The sequence below is a fragment of the Lactuca virosa genome, chromosome 5, assembly GCF_052849685.1.
Source record: "Lactuca virosa cultivar CGN04683 chromosome 5, Lactuca_virosa_CGN04683_v6, whole genome shotgun sequence".
Taxonomy (NCBI): Eukaryota; Viridiplantae; Streptophyta; class Magnoliopsida; order Asterales; family Asteraceae; genus Lactuca; species Lactuca virosa.
This window is the reverse complement of record NC_136430.1, coordinates 287128823-287145399: the sequence shown is the minus strand read 5'-3', so window position 1 is coordinate 287145399 and position 16577 is coordinate 287128823. Positions and strand designations below refer to the sequence as shown.

Below are 16577 nucleotides of genomic sequence, written 5' to 3'. Positions count from 1 at the left end.
CAACAAACACTTATTTGACATTATCATAAAACAAACCAAATGGTAAGTATCAATTTCTTAATCGTAAAAATTACCAAACAAAATAGGCCCAAAGAAAAAAAAATACAAAAACCCATATGAGATACAAAAACGTGAGTATATAGGATGTTAGAGTAAATTAAAAAACAGTGAAACATAAAACAAATTAGCTCACTGCTTTGACATATGAAATTAAACTCATTAACACATGAACTATTTTGTGATTTAATTAATACAAAAACCCATTAATATAAACTGAAAACAATTGGAATGCAATTTATAATCTGTCATATTGAATCAAAACATTATCAAATTAAATAATTATCATAACACCACAAATTAAGATGTTATCGAGGAATTAAATATAATTAGATATTAAAGCTATTGTCGATCAAAAGTAAAATCAAAATCAAAATATGTGTCATTTAGAGATAAAAAACTGAAATTAAACTAACCTTGTAGACTTGAAATCGTGAATATCAATTTTCGCTATATGTTATAAACCTCAACCGTTCACAAATCCAGTAGCTTTTTTCGTTTTCGGAGTTTGATTCAAAAAAACAATATGAATATCAACAAGAACAAGATGAATATCAACATCTTGATATCTAATCGTATAACCGGCGACATACTAGATGGATCAGATGCAGAAAAAACAAGAATTGAATCCGATGGGGAGGTGGACGACAATGGTGGCTTGGTTGAGGCTGATCCGGCGCCTCCTAAAAAGATCGGAGCGTAGTTTAGGTTTATTGAGATGGAAGCCAGATTTAAGGAATCCATCCCTTAAATAAATGATATCAGTTTTTTTATTTTGGATATTAATTAATATGTATATGTAATATTACTAATCTATCCTTATTAATATATTTATTTATTTATTTATTTTTGATTGGCTCACAATCATTCATACATCCACACAATAATTAGTTAGAAACTTAGAATATTTGAATATATATATATATATATATATATATATATATATATATATATATATATATATATATATAAACAGGATCTCGTGAGGACACCTTAAAAACAATTTTAAAAAAAATAAACAAAATACAAATCATAAAATCGAGCATAGTACTATATAGGAGAAAAAAATTGAAGAAAAAAAATTTGGATCATTAAAATTGAATCATGGATCATAAAAAGTGAATCATAGATCATAAAAATGATCCATGATTCAATTTTAATGATCCAATTTTTTCTCTCCAATATAGTAATATGTTCGATTTTATGATTTGTATTTTTTTTCAATTTTTTGATGGTGTCCTTACGAGTCCTCACATGATCCTGTTTATATATATATATATATATATATATATATATATATATATATATATATATATATATATATATATATATATATATATATATATATAAGGTTAGGTTCATTTGACACGGGTCTAATTTTGTGAGACCACTTTTTTCTAATGAAATATTCTAATATTCTAATATTTTGTTATTCAAAAAATATAATATTCTGATATTCTAAAACAATATTTTTAACATATTTTACATTGAAATATTCTAAAAGCATATAATGTTAGAATATTATACGTATTTTATTTTTACGATGGTTAGAATATTAGAATATTTCACTAGAAAAAACCGGTCTCAAGGTCTCATAAAATTATGTCCGTCTCAAATGAACTCTTATATATATATATATATATATATATATATATATATATATATATATATATATATATATATTAATGTAGGTTTTTTTAATGAAAAAAGTTTTTCATTAAAAAAACAACTTTCTATCCACTATATAATTATCAGTTTCTCGTATCTTATTGGAACTGTTATTTTTTATTTCTTAGGTAAAGAGGCCACGTGCTTATTTTTTTAAATTTTGGTGTAATATTTGAAAATTAAAAATTTTGAATTTTTTAAATATTTCCTGACTTTGACCGATTTTAACCAATTTCCGTCAAACACTCTAATCGTAATCGGTTCAAGGTCGTCAACCAATTAATCGGCCACTAATGTCGATTTCTGGAACATTGCATTGTGGTGTTTTTTTTTTTTAATTTAATATTCAAATACCACCTTCCAATAGCTTTTCTAACTAGATGCTTTGCTTTGAATATACACCAAGACATTGTTTTAAGTCACTTTGAAGTATTGTATTATAAATTATACAAAATATACTGAACTATTGTACTATAAAATATGTTGTATTGGTTTGAACATAAGGGCATTATTAACTTATTATGTTCTAGGCATTGAAAACCATTGAAGCGGCCCTGGAAAAAACTTAAAAGGAAAAGCTCATTGACGATACAATAGCTTTTCTAAATTGCCTTTTATGTATTGTTTAAAGGAGTTGTCTAATAACAATTTGTTGAAAAATGCAAACATAAATTGGTTGAAAATACATATGGGATTATGGGTTGAATAGTTTGTTAATTAACAAACTCTAGAAATTTTACATTTAAAAATGCTACTCCACGTCTCCACTAGCTTTTTCAGTTTTCATGAACTTTCAAAAAAACCTCCTATTTTATATCTTATTATTAGAAACCAAAAAAAGAACTATAATAAACATATATTTTCCGACTCTTTCATTAAACTCATGAAATTTTTCAAGAAAAAATTTGTCAACATATATTACAAACATAAATATGAAATATTATATTACGACTTTTATCGTTTCCATTATAAAATGATAAAAATATGCGATGAGTAATCATTAATCAATGAAAATTAACAAAAGAAAACTAAGCATGTAAACTGTGAAATGAAAATTAACAGGAAAGAAAAACTAAACATGCTCCTTCAAGAATATTTCGTCCACTCCATTAAAAAACATTCTAATCAACCAAGCAAAACCACAATTTCAAATCTAAAAAGCACAACTCATGTTACTCAAATCTATTTATTTCCATATCATTTACAAATGATCAAAACCGAATTAAAAAAACAAAACTCAGATATCAAACTCCGAAACTAAATAGGAAATTCCATCCTCACATTCGACTCGATACTCTCCACACCCTCACAACGCATCCAATCCTTCGCACAAAAAAGCGCCTCCACCATCTGTGGACTCAACTTGCACCGATACCGGTCCATTTCCTTCACACCCGTCTCAAACACCGATTCCGGACCCACACTCGACACCGGAATCATCAAAATATCATGAGCCATCTTCGATAAAGTCGGGTACTTACTCTTATTCAATTTCCACCACCCCATAACATCAAACTCATGAATCCTTGGCAAAAGTGACTCCTCCAAATACTGATCCAATTCCGACTTCGATTGCTGACTCGTACTCTCCATAATAAAAACATCAAAATCCGTAAGCCCAAGCCCATTCCCTAAACCTCCCGCACCCGCATCATCTTCTTGTTTCACAACTCCGGAATCACCAATTCCGGAGTTACCATTTAGTAAATTGAGTGGCAAAGGAAGTCCAACATACTTTGAAAAAAGCTCATGAATCCCTTCATCCACAGTGTTTATATAAGAAACCGCTTCCTCCCCATAAATCATTCTGAAACTGAATTCAACTAACTTCATTTTAAACCTCGGATCCATAACAACTGCAATCGCTAAAACCAAACAACAATTTTTCCAATATTTATCGAAATTTTCTTGAATCGGTTTTGTCATGTTGCTAATGACATCATCTTCACTCGTGGAGGCCCGGGCAAGCTCTAACTGAATCTTCCATGCTTCATGAAAGAACATATTAGTCGTGGGTATACTCGATGATGTCAGCAGATTTGCGGTGTTGTAAAGTAGCTTTAAATACGTGCAAAGATTGTCAATAACTTTCCAATCTTCATGAGTTGGGATTTTATTGTAATCAGGCTCTAAAGTATCCAAACAAGAAAACACTTCTTTCAACTCCGATGCCGATACCAACATTTCGTAAGTTGTATTCCATTGTGTTTGATCATCGAGTGATAAAGATTTAGTACTCATTACTTGAAGTTGTTGTTTTAAAGCAACAAACTTTTCTTCTAATGATTCCGATGTTTTCACATACTTCACACAGTCTCTAACTTTCTTCACGGTCTCTTGGCCCGCGTAACGTTAAAGAACGGGTCAAGCAGTCTGTGAAGAGTAATTGACCGTTAAGGACATTTGGGTTCTTTTCGGAGATTAAATTTCGAAGACTATAGAGGCCGGAATCACTAACGGGCTGGTTTATAGTGATGGAGAATAGTTTCCCTTCGATGTTCCAATCGGAAAGACAAGCGGAAACGGCATGGGAAAAGGCGGAATCGGAATCAGGGTACGGTTCCATTACGACGTTTAGTAGCTTCCGATGCATTTTCCAGTCGCTATCGATGAATTGTCCGGTTACAAAAACATAACCGGTTGTATGTGAAGAGTTCCATAAGTCAAGTGTGAGAGAAATATTTCCCGGCATTCCTTCAATCAGATTCCAAATCCTTTCCTTTTCTTTCAAATATGTCGCCCCACAATCCCCTTGAATTCTACCAAAATTACCAATTTCAAATCCGGGATTTAAGTTATGAACAAAAGCCATGAAACCTGGATGTTCCACCATCTCAAGTGGGTAGTCATGGAGTATGATCATTCGGGCCATTTCTTGGCGGCTCGTGGCGGGGTTGAAGGCGGTGGAAGTGGTGGTTCTGTACCGGCGTTTTGGTCTATCCAACTTGGGAATCCTGGGGGTCTTTGGAGTCAACGGGTCCAATGAGTCATGGTTTTGGTTACGGAGGCACCTGGTGACGTGGCGTTTGAGGTGACTGGTGCCTGAAACTTTTGGGCCATTAACGTATGATAGTAAATGTTTGCAGTGTTTACAGCAGGCCTTTCTAATCTCTTCACCCACGTTTACAATTGTGAAATGTTCCCAAACTATTGATTTCTTTTTTCTTCTTTTAGTAGGTTGTTCTGTGTCCATGTCCATATCATCCAATGGTATGTCAAAATATTCTGCTTGCATTTGTATGTTGACCAGTGGGTCACTTTTGTCCATAGGTGTAGTATCCATGAGGTCCTGGTTTAAAAAGGAATTTAGAAATAAGTTTTTGTTTATCCTAATCTTTTGGTCATTCTAAACAAATCAAAACTTGGGTTCGTAAGAAATCCAAATCGGAAAATCCGAGCGATATGACTAAACAAATCTAGACACCTCATAATCGAAAATTTTAGATGAACATGGATTATTGACATCAATCGATGAACCCAAACAGAAAATAATTAGAAACATGAACAAGAAACACGAGTTCTGTAATAAACAAAAGGCATCATCGCGAACGACATAAACAAATAGTATACGAAACTAAAGAGGGTTAGCGTTTGAGAGTATAATAAGGGGGTGTTTGGCTTAGCTTTTGACAGCCAAAAGTCCTTTTTGGAAAAGAAAAAAAACAAAAGATGTTTGGCAAAACTAGTTTTAAAAGCTACTTTTGGAGTTTTGATACAAGGAAAATGAACTTTTTGGAAAAGTCAGGAAAACCTGACTTTTTGTAACTTTTCCAAAAAGGACTTTTGGGCTGTGAAAAGCTAAGCCAAACATCCCCTAAATATATACCGTGATGACTGAGGTCAACGAAACATCCATCATCAAGATCGATAAAATCCAAGATGAAGCCTGCAATCGTGATCCAGAATCCTTTGGGCTTGAAGTCTTGAACCCAAGATACGAATTTGAGAATTGGAGTATAGGACTATGAATTAGGGTTTGTTGATTTATAGAAAGACTAAAAAGGAACAAAGAAGATCTGTAAAGGAAAAGAAAATTATAATGGATATGGACTTATACGATCCATTAAATTGGCAACGTAAGAGGTGCTCAGGCCGGATTTTATTTTTATTTTTTTTGGATCCGGATAGTTTTGGAGAATCCAGAATTTTAAAATGTTGGGGTATTTAATGTGAAAAAAAAAACAATTTCTGGGGCAAAAATACATATATTAATGTAAAAAAATTTAAACCATTGGGGCATGTACCCCTCCAAACTCTCTTATGATATAAACCGGTTACCGAGTGAAAAATTTTCATCGTACAAAAACCGGCCACAATCAGTTCAAACTTCAAAACAGGTTTGGAAAAAAAGAACTATGTTTCATCATTTTTTTGTATTTTGTGTGAATTTGATTTAGAATTTAACAAAATTTTTATAGTTGATAAAAAACGAACCAATAAGCAAAAAACATAGCTATCACAAACACTTTTGTAAAAACTACATGACAAAATTATAATTTAATCAGAAAACCAACAAGAAAAACCAAGGACAAGTTCAATCATTCAAAAACACAAAACCTATTTGATGCTGGAACAATACATTCACATCCAGTGGTAGACTTGTGTAGGGCATTTGGGGTCTCGGGCCACTGCTCTGATTCAGCCTCGTAGTGTAAAAATAATAATAATAATAATAATAATAATAATTCTATTAGGTGCACCGTCTTCATATATGAGTGACACCGCTATTCAAATGTTCTGAGTCCGTCAGGCAACTGTTCACACCTATTTTGAGAAACTACTTTGATGATAACATTGTTTTTATATGCATGTGTAAAATTGATTTGTGCTAATAATCTACTAACAGTAAAAACATTAAAATCATCAAAATGTTCCAATTAAGTTATACTTTATTAAATTGTTTTTTTTGCGATGCATGAAATACGTAATCAATAACAATTAAAAAAAAACAAAATATAATATTATCCGGAGTTCTAAAATACATTTCACACCCTCTCATTACCAGCTTTTAATTGAAACCTCACGACTCGAACTATGAACCTCCCATGTAGGGAGGTCAATGTCTTACCTGAGATATTTGGTTAACTCTTTTAATGTGGTTAAATCTTGTAATGATAAACTACCGATTACTATGATCATTTGAGTAACTCTTTAAAACAAACCGTAAATGATGTTTAAAGTCTTTTCACCGTTCATTATCATTTCAACAATGATTTGTGGGACATTCAATGGTGGTAGCTAATTTCATGAATTCTAAATTGATTGCAGCTCGTAGTTCATTTGCTCCAAAATCCATTGTCAAACAACTTTATATGGGTATACCACTTTATTTCTAATTTTAAGAATACAATGAATTTATAAATGAATCTTAATATCGTGACACTTCTGATCCTCAGGCATATGACTCAAATTCAAGTGCACAAGCCCGGACCGTGAATCATATACAAACTCGACCTCACTCGGTCCAACCATACACTTTCTTGGCTCAGTCATCGAGTACGCACCAAACCTTCCACATCCCTTAACCTTCATTTCAACAACCGCGGAAGAGCCACCACTTTCAATCAAATATTTCAAATCATCAATAGCTCCACCACCATTAAACATGTCAATTAGCCCTAATGGAGCAAACCCCAACCCCAATCCCAAAACCTTAATCGGCGTAACCATAAATACTTCATATTCAAGAACATTTAACGAAACCGGAATCACATCATTGTTCGGTAAAGCTATCAGATCTCTGGTGTGGTGACTGTACATTGCACAGTCACCACGCCAGTCGGGACCCAATGCAGCCTCAGCAATGAGGTGCACGTCCCGACCACTAACCGATCCGGTTATCGGATCGGGCCGGTTTTCATGGAACGTGTTTTTGTGTTCCATGGCGTCCCACGCTGCTCCTTGACAATTATAAACACCAATAACACCGGTGTACTTATTCATGTTCCATATCTTCAACAAACTAACACCATCACGGGCTGGGTCAACAAAAAGACAATCTTTAGTGGGTCGACCCGGCAATCGGGCCCGAAGCACGGATCCATCAGGCAAAACAAGTTTTTTCAACAAATCGAAATCGTGCTTCCCGGGAGCATCACTATCAAAAAAAAAATTAAAAATAAGCTATGATTATTTCTAAATTTTACGGGATTTTTATGGTATTGTGATTCGTTACCTCACGTATATCGGCCCACCACTTATGGCCCTAGCGGATGCATGGTACTCAGCTGCAGGATGAAGCGAATGGAACATGTCCCAATCGGGCTGCATAAATTCTCCAAGAAATACGCTGTTGTACGCTACGGATGCAATGTGGATCGTGTGTGACACCGGGTCACGTGGGTAAAAATCATCCGAAGCCCGAACCACAGCCGTCTGTTGCGATCTGTACATGACATGACTTAATCTGGTAAGCTATATATGAGTATTTTTATTTAATACAGAAAAAACGACTTAAACAGTATCAGACAATACTTTAGTATCAGAATATACTTACGAGTAAAGCGAATCGGTGTTGTGACTCATGCAGTCAATGCAGCCATTATCCGGGAAATTTCGAGCGACAGATGCATCAAGCGCGTGATGATATTGCCTCGTTATGGCAACCCGACCACCTAAACCGGTACCAAGTGTCTCCAATATGGATTGTACATCAACTTTGACACCATCAACACCGGCATTCGCTAAATACGCATGTAAATTATCGTAAAATTTGAACACTTTTTTCGGGTTCATTACGCCCAAACCTTGTATAGCCAGCGAATCGGCTTTCCATAATGGATCATTTTCAAGAACATGTTTTGATACCTTTGGAGATTTCATCACCGGCCCGTATTCCTCCATCGGGCCAGCCTCGGTGCTAACCCCACCCCAATATCCTACAATCGCATGCCACACGTACACGTATTTCAACCCGTATGTGTTTTTCGCGATATCGACTATGTTCTTGATCCCGATTGTCGGGTCATTTTCGGATTGGAACTTTTCGTTTTCTTTGATCCCGGTTAGCCTCATCAACGGTTGTGATTCTTCGATCTTTTTCTTGTCCGATCCAACGGACTGCCATCCATCGTCTATGATCACAAACTTTGCAGGGGTCCCACCATCGGCTAAGCTTTTTAGCCCGGACTCGACACCTTCTTGAGTCACGTCTTGGTAAAACGCGTCCCAAGTGCACCACCCGAACCAATCGAGAATCCCGGGGAGTTTCTTGTCTTTTCGTTGCTTGAACGAATTCAGATGCAATTTAACTGTGTTAATTGCATCTGTAATTGTACTAAAAGGGTCTGTTCCTACTCCCACGTAAACCGTGCGAGTAAAAATAGACCCTTTTACGTCCGAATCGCCGCTTTCGATAGAAAGCTCGAGCTCGTCTCCGGAATTACCATGGAGACAAGCTCGAAATGACCCTTCAATCAAGGGTAAGAAAACAATGTAAATGGGTTCGGTTTGGGTTTCTCCAATTGTTTCCATTAATAGAAACTGTGTTTCTGATGGGATTTCACTTCCTTTACTTCCCATCTTCTGAGCCATCCACCATAGCTTGAACCGGAAGCATGCCATGAACCGGACATCGTGAAGTTTCCCCAGTGACACCACGTGATGACTACTTTCTTCTTCAAAATCCGACCCGAGGAAAACCCCATCTGTGTGACCCGAATCCGACGCGGATGAGATACTCACGTTTTCCGACACACCTGTCAAGATGGTTCGGTCCTTCACCACCAATCTCCGCCGTGAAATCTGAACCACTGGACCAATTGTCATTTCCGCTTGTTCTTGATCTGTTTTATCCCTTTTTTCGGGGTAATCCAACACTGATTCTCTGTTCTGTTAACAATCGAAATAAAAAAAAAATCGACTTCGAAACCAGCTTTACGAATGGGGAAAAAAGAGAGATTGTGGAATTGAAAAGTACCTTAAATGAAGACGAGATGAATGCTCTTCGATTTCGAGAACTGATTGTGATTTTAGAGGATAGATGAGAGAAGAACGTGATTGATGAGATAGAAGGTGGGTTGAGATGGGTATTTATTGGGGGAGATAAAGATGTGTCATGAGGGATTAGCTTGAGAGATCGAATCGCCATGGCTGCAATTTTTTTGGTTTTCTATTTCTGCAGTTTCTTCTCTCTCTTGTAGGATCTGAGTTGTTATTTGTCGATTTGGGAATGTTCACATCGACCCTTGAACTTCTAAGGATTGTTATTTGACGCCCTTATATTTTTGATAAATGCCTCCATTTCTTCTTTGACTTTTGAAAGTCATATTTCATCCAATGAACTTTATTTAAATTAGCTTGTTACATGTAAAGTGTGGGTTGAAGATCTTCAAGAAATTAGTGCATAAGTAGAATTATTGTACGTGCCCATGAGTATACTAATAAAGGTCTTGAAATTTTAGTTTTTACATCTTTACAATCGGTATTCATTGATACATTTGCTAAGATGTCTTTATCATCCACGATTGAAAGCACTAGCAATTTAGTTTCTAAAAGAAGTCACACATAAGTCTATAAAAAAGTTTTCTACTGTGTGGAAAATGCTCATGATTTGCACTATATAGATAGTTGATGTAACAATGAAGATAAATAACTTAAAAGAAATTTACTTAAAAAATAAGATAAATTTTGTTAGAATATCAAAATCAACACTATAACAAATTAAAAATAAAGAAAAGTTAAACCTCAAGCATATATAGATATATATTCTTAACAGATTATATCTCTATTATATTACCTTTTGTGCTTTATACCCTAAGTTGATTTTGGATTCGTTGGGAGTTATGTCAGCTTTTCTTTTATGAAAAATAATATATAGAAAATGTATATAGTAATAGCATATTTAGTAACAAATCATCTACAAATGTAATTTAGTAGAATGGTTGAAAGAAGTGCAATATCTAATTAACATTCAATGGATTAAATATAAATATAGTACGATGTTACGTTGACATTCAATTGAATATAAATTTTAATGGACAATGAACCGTTGAATAAGAAAAAAAAAAGTTTTATAATTTTGAAATATATTATACTTAACTTTTGTATAGTTCAACACTTCAAATGCATTGTATTAAAAAAATATTAAAGTTATATATAAACGTGATAACTGATAATCAATCCATTAACTTTTAACTTTTATAAAAGTTCAAGAATTTTGAATGTCACTTAAGAAAGAGTTGGAGGTGCAATGTGACACTTAACTAATGAAGAAGGGGGTAAGATAGATTTTATGATAAAAAGGTTAGATAAAAATGACACGTTGGATCTACGTTTCTTTTTATAATAAAAAGGTTAGATAAAAATGACACGTTGGATCTACGTTTCTCCAATCGAAAGTCGTCTACATATAGCACACTTTTTTGGAGTTTTATAATAATATAATATATTCTAAACGTTTTAAGTTACGTAGTATCATAATAGTTGATGAAAGTGACTTTTTATGGGATAGTCACAAAATGACTAAAGTGGAGGTCGTATTTTATTTAAATATTAATAATTAATAGTTTTTGGAATATTTATTAATGCTAATACTAATCAATAATTAATGAACAAAAACCTTAAAAGGGAAAGTTGTTTGCATTTTAAAATTGATGGTACGTAAGGTCTTATTTTATTTTTCAAATAGACGTATTTTGTGTCGTACCGAAATACAAAATCACGTGGATAAAATATCCTTAAGTAAAAGTTAAAATATGTTGGAATTCATGTTTATATATTTTTAAGAACTTGTAAAGACCTAACTTACTATTGGTACACGCATAGATCCTGTATAGTTTATTTATATATTCGATTGGGTTTTTGTTAAAAATGTTTTTTATTCAATGTCTTCATCTCCAATGGCAAAACATTTTCTTCTTGTTATCCAAGAATCTTCCACATATAATTGACCATATATATGAAAACTTTCTTCATTAGATATATGTCAACCGTATTTAGTGATTATCCTTGAATCTTGTTGATTATCGTTACAAAGCAAATGGTAAAAGGTAATTGACTCCTATAAGGTTTAAAAAATATCAGTTATAAACATTTTAAAATTGTCATAGAAAATATGTATGAATTTTTTTTGCAAAGAGAAAACCATCTATGTTTTTCAAAAACAAATATTTCATCAACTAAAGAAATAATCTAACTAATCTTGCATAAATGACTCTGATATCAATTGTTGAGTTTTTATACAAAGATCTGGTTTCACAATCGGTAAAAATGACAATGGAAGCTTTAAAAATGTTGAATAAAACTAAAACTGTTTTACCCACCAACAATGGCGGAGCTAGAAATTTTGATATGGGGGTACAAACATTGTCAAAACATATTTTATATAGTTATCCTATCCTGGACATTAAAACTCATGGTACAATCCCTTTATATGGGGGTACAATAACATAGAACATGTTTACAAATAATTTTTTATATATATAAAACATTTTTTTGGGGATGCTGTAGTACCCCCACCGCCCTATGTAGCTCCGTCACTGCCCACCAATGATCATTTTGCAATAGTTAGAAAGATTAAAACAATCATAAAAGAGAAAACGTAACAACCTTTGAAGACTTTGATCCTCATGAGAGGTTGGAAGTTGATGAAGTATGACATGAAACTCTAAAAAAAGAGTTCTCTAGAAGTATCCACCAAGCAATAGTAGAACCATCAAAATATGCTACTATTCACTTGTAATTTGTTGTTCATAAGCCTTTGAAATATATATCAAATATATGTTCAAAGGTGAAGCAACAAATAGACTTTCTTCTAGCATCAAAATGCAAGAGAATGGAGGAGGGAGAAGCCTTCAAATTTCGAAATTTGGCAACCCTCATGGTGCTCTCTCTATTTTCGGATCTATAATCCAAAAGGAAGAAGAATATGTAATAACTTGTTTCAAATGCCTTCCATGCCCTTTGTAGCACCCGATTACTGCTACGCATTTAAATTAAAGAAAATATTGCATTTTACTCTGGGACTCGGCGATTTGGAGGCCCAACTCGTCGAGTAGACTCGACTGTTGAGCGGGGGTTTAAGTGACCTGCTCGACGAGTCGGGAGACCGACTCGACGAGTAGGAGTTGTTTGGACAAAACCCTAATATTTAGGGTTTGCACCCTATTTAAACACCTTATCTTAGCCTCCATCGTCCCTTATACTCCCAGAAGACATCATATTGAAACCCTAGCCGTTTTTGTGTGTTCTAAGGCCATTTTGGTGCTTTTTGGTGGGTTGTGAAGCTTGAGAAGAGGAAAGGAGTTTGTGAGACCAAGGGGAAACAAAAGGATCCAGAGTTGGAGCTCATTTTCAGCTTATTGGAGGTATGAAGTTGAACCTTTGTCTATAGATTTTGATTTTGGGCCTTTTCCTTCATCTTTCTAAGCCCTAGAGAGGTTGTATTCGAGATTTGGTGTTGGAAGTCAGTGTATGCTTTAGATCCAGGTCTATTGAGGGGTTTTATGGCATAAAGGTGCCCATTTTGTTGCCATGAACACCCCATGCACTTTGGAGGCCATCTTTTATGGCTTTTTGGGCCAAAGACCCCTTGCATGTGTACCAAGTTTGGAACTTTACGTGTAAAATGGACATTAGGAGGCCAAATCTATGGTTTTGGTGTGTTAAGACCCATTTAAATCGACTGTATAGTGTTGGTCAAGGATGGACTCGACGAGTTGTTCTTGGGACTCGGCGAGTCGCGGTGTATTGACCATCAAATCCTTTCTGTGGATGGACCAGTTGATAGGGAGGAAGTCTCGTGGATGTTTAGACACGAAAAGGGACCTGGGAATCATGGGACTCGACGAGTGTATGAACAGACCCGGCGAGTCCAATGCAATCTCCCAACTTATGAAGACGGACTCGGTGAGTTCAAGAGGAACTCGGCGAGTCATCGACTGAACATCTTCTGGATGAAGATGAACTCGGCGAGTTCAGGAACGAACTCGGCGAGTCGATGAAGATTTGTCTAATGTGCTGTTGAAGGCGAATTCGTCGAGCTCTTGCTAGACTCAACGGGTAGGAACGGGTTTATGACATTATGTGGTTATGGGGACTAGACGAGTTGGCGGGCCAACTCGGCGAGTCGAGTCAACCAGATGTTGACTTTGACCAAAGTTGACTTTGACCATGGATTTGACTTGGACATGGACTGGGATTGAGTGACCCTTGTAAGGTTTACGCGTATGAGTTGATAACTTGAAGAGTTATCGTGTAGGGATTAAGGAATCGGGGAGAGTCGATTTCCACACCGAGATCAGTGCAAACACTACGCGACAGCGAGGTGAGTTACCTTCCAGTAGCAGTGGGTCTATGGCCACAATGTCGGCCCACTAGTAGGAGATGTATGTTAGATGTTTGTCTTTGTGATATTCATCTAGGTTTGCCGCTACCTGTTATGTTTTATGTGCTAGCATGATATAATGTTATGTGATAGTGGTGGTAATAGGGGGAGATAGTCCCTAAATTACCGGTCGATAGGACCGAAGGGGTAAATTAGTACCCAGCTATGCTAGACAGATTATGTTATATGTAATATGGTATTATGTGATAGTAGTAGGGGTGAAATAGTCCCCAGTTACCGGTCGAGAGGACCGAAAGGGTAGGCCAGCACCCAGATATGTTAGGCAAGGTCACCGAACGAGAGGACCGAAGGGGTAGGCCAGCACCCAGGTATGCTAGCCAAGGTCACCGGTCGAGAGGACCGAAGGGGTAGGTCGGGCACCCAGATATGACTGCAGTATGTATGTCATGTGAATGTATGGTATGTGGTATGATGGGGGAACTCACTAAGCTTCATGCTTACAGTTTTCAGTTTTGTTTCAGGTACCTCTTCAGCGAAGGGGAAGGAGCCGGCGCGGTAGCGGCACATCACACACACGTAGAATTTCCGCTCTACGAGATTTCTGGGGATTGTACTCTGACATTGTTACTATTTTATGATATGATTTTGAGACATGAGATTATGGTTTTATGAAATGAAGTGACTCAATTATGTTTTCTTATAAATGTTTTCTAAATTGGCATATCAAAAATGATTTTTTTTGGTCTTGAAATTTGGGATGTTACAAGTTGGTATCAGAGCCTTAGTTTGAGAGATTCGGATACACTCTCGGGTGTGTCTGAACTCAAACTGAGGACGTGGTATGAAAATTTTCAAAAGAAAATCATTTTATGAAAAGAAGTTTGAAAAAAGAAAAAAGAACTTTGAAAAAGAACAAGACGTGTGATGTGCGCGACCGGCCGAGCTCAAGTAAGTTTTCCCCAAGATACCCATACATGTTATGTTATGATATGATATGATTATGAGAACTGCATGCTAGATTAGGGCTAGAGGATCTAGGAAGGATGCCTTATATGCCTATATTATATGTATGAGAACTGCATGCTAGATTAGGGCTAAGGATCTAGGAAGATGCCTGATATGCCTGCTATATGTGTTTTGATCTGCAAGATGTTACTGCGCAGCTCTTGTTTGAGTCCAACCGTTGTGGGATAGGACTTTTCATTCGAAGAATTATTTGGTCTTAGTGATATGTAAATGTATTCGCAAGCTAGTTAGGTAAGGGTGGCAGGGGTTCCTTATGCAGCTGATGGCGGAGAGTAGGTCGGAGAGTTACCCTAGGGTAAGCCTAGGACGAGATTGGAAAAGAGTGCAACAGTAGTAGAAGGGACTTGGTGAAGTCGAAGCAATCCTTGAGGAAAGTACGGATAGATGTGGAAGGTAGTATGGGCCCGTACTACTGAAAGCAGAGGATCTGTACTCGAGTCAAGGAGGGCCGAGATAGAACCAGGAAACTTGTAGAGTGTATGAGACCTCCCAAGGTTTGTGTATGATTCTGACAGTTATGTGTTATGTTTCAGAATGGTGATGATCACACGTCACGGAGGAGGAGGTTCAAAGACAGGATTCGGTTCAGGAACGGGCTCGGGGGCAGGTTCCGAGCCAGTGGACGAGGGATTACAAGAGTTTATCGCGTCTGAGATCACGAGAGGTATCCTTGAGTCGACCCCGGTGATTTTCAGGTCGATCAAGGAAGGGATCATTGAGTTGATGGAGGATCGCCTCCGGGCATTCAGGAGTGATATGGCATCCAGTCAGTCAGTGTCACGCACACTGTCCTTCAAGGACTTCAGGAGCAGTGGTGCGCCGGATTTCCATGGGGCTAAGGACCCCATCGCTGCCAGGAGGTGGATTGCAGACATTGAGTCTGCACAATTGACGACCTTCTGCCCTGAGGGGTCGTAGGTGCGATATGCTGCAGGATGTTTGAGAGACCGAGCCAGGGATTGGTGGGAGTCAGTTGGTGACTCGTTGGGAGCCTCGGCGATTGAGGCTATGAATTGGTCAGACTTTGTGACCAGGTTCAGGTCCGAGTTTGCGCCAGCTGTAGAGCTTTAGCAGCTGGCCAAGGAGTTTCTGGATATGAGGCAGACAACGGAGTCAGTGGTGGAGATTACCGCCGAGTTCTGGGAGAGGGCATTGTTGGTGCCCCAGTATGCGGGAGACGAGGAAATGCGGAAAACCCGCTATCATAATATGTTGAGGGCAGACATTCGGGAGCATGTCAGCTTCTCGGCATGCCCGACCCTGGATTCCATGATTGCCATGGCGAGGGAGAGGGAGATAGACTTGGAGCACCTCAGGAAGAGGAAAGCGGAGGAGGGACAGGTTACTAGGGCTTCGGGGAAGTAGCCCAAGGGATCCGACTCTAGGTCGAAGGGCCAGCAGAGCCGGGGCCGCTGCGGAAAGTGTGACAAGACTCATGAGGGGGTTTGTCGGTTTGGATCATCGAGCTGCTACAAGTGCGGAAAGTTGGGGCACTTCAGCAGGGATTGTACTGCCCCTGCGCCCACCTTCCAGACATCAG

At 37.0% G+C, this 16577-nt stretch overlaps 1 protein-coding gene and 1 pseudogene across 1 annotated transcript; both read right to left on the bottom strand.

The window, feature by feature from the left end:
* Positions 1-2982: 2982 nt before the first annotated feature.
* LOC145116608 (zinc finger BED domain-containing protein DAYSLEEPER pseudogene) lies at positions 2983-5159 on the bottom strand (annotated as a pseudogene).
* Positions 5160-7020: 1861 nt separating this feature from the next.
* DIN10 (Raffinose synthase family protein) lies at positions 7021-9848 on the bottom strand. Its single transcript, XM_079050894.1, has 4 exons — positions 9644-9848; positions 8222-9555; positions 7901-8110; positions 7021-7822 (listed from the first exon to the last, which is right to left on the bottom strand). The coding sequence occupies exons 1-4, from the start codon at positions 9812-9814 to the stop codon at positions 7081-7083; spliced, it is 2457 nt and encodes an 818-aa protein (XP_078907020.1). The 5' UTR covers positions 9815-9848; the 3' UTR covers positions 7021-7080.
* Positions 9849-16577: the final 6729 nt, after the last annotated feature.

Coding starts and splice junctions, on each gene's coding strand:
- DIN10 (XM_079050894.1), bottom strand. CDS start 9,814: ATGGCGATTCGATCTCTCAAGCTAATCCCTCATGACACATCTTTATCT. Junction 9,556..9,643: donor TCATCTCGTCTTCATTTAAG/GTACTTTTCAAT, acceptor GATTGTTAACAG/AACAGAGAATCAGTGTTGGA. Junction 7,823..7,900: donor GGTGGGCCGATATACGTGAG/GTAACGAATCAC, acceptor TTTTTTTGATAG/TGATGCTCCCGGGAAGCACG.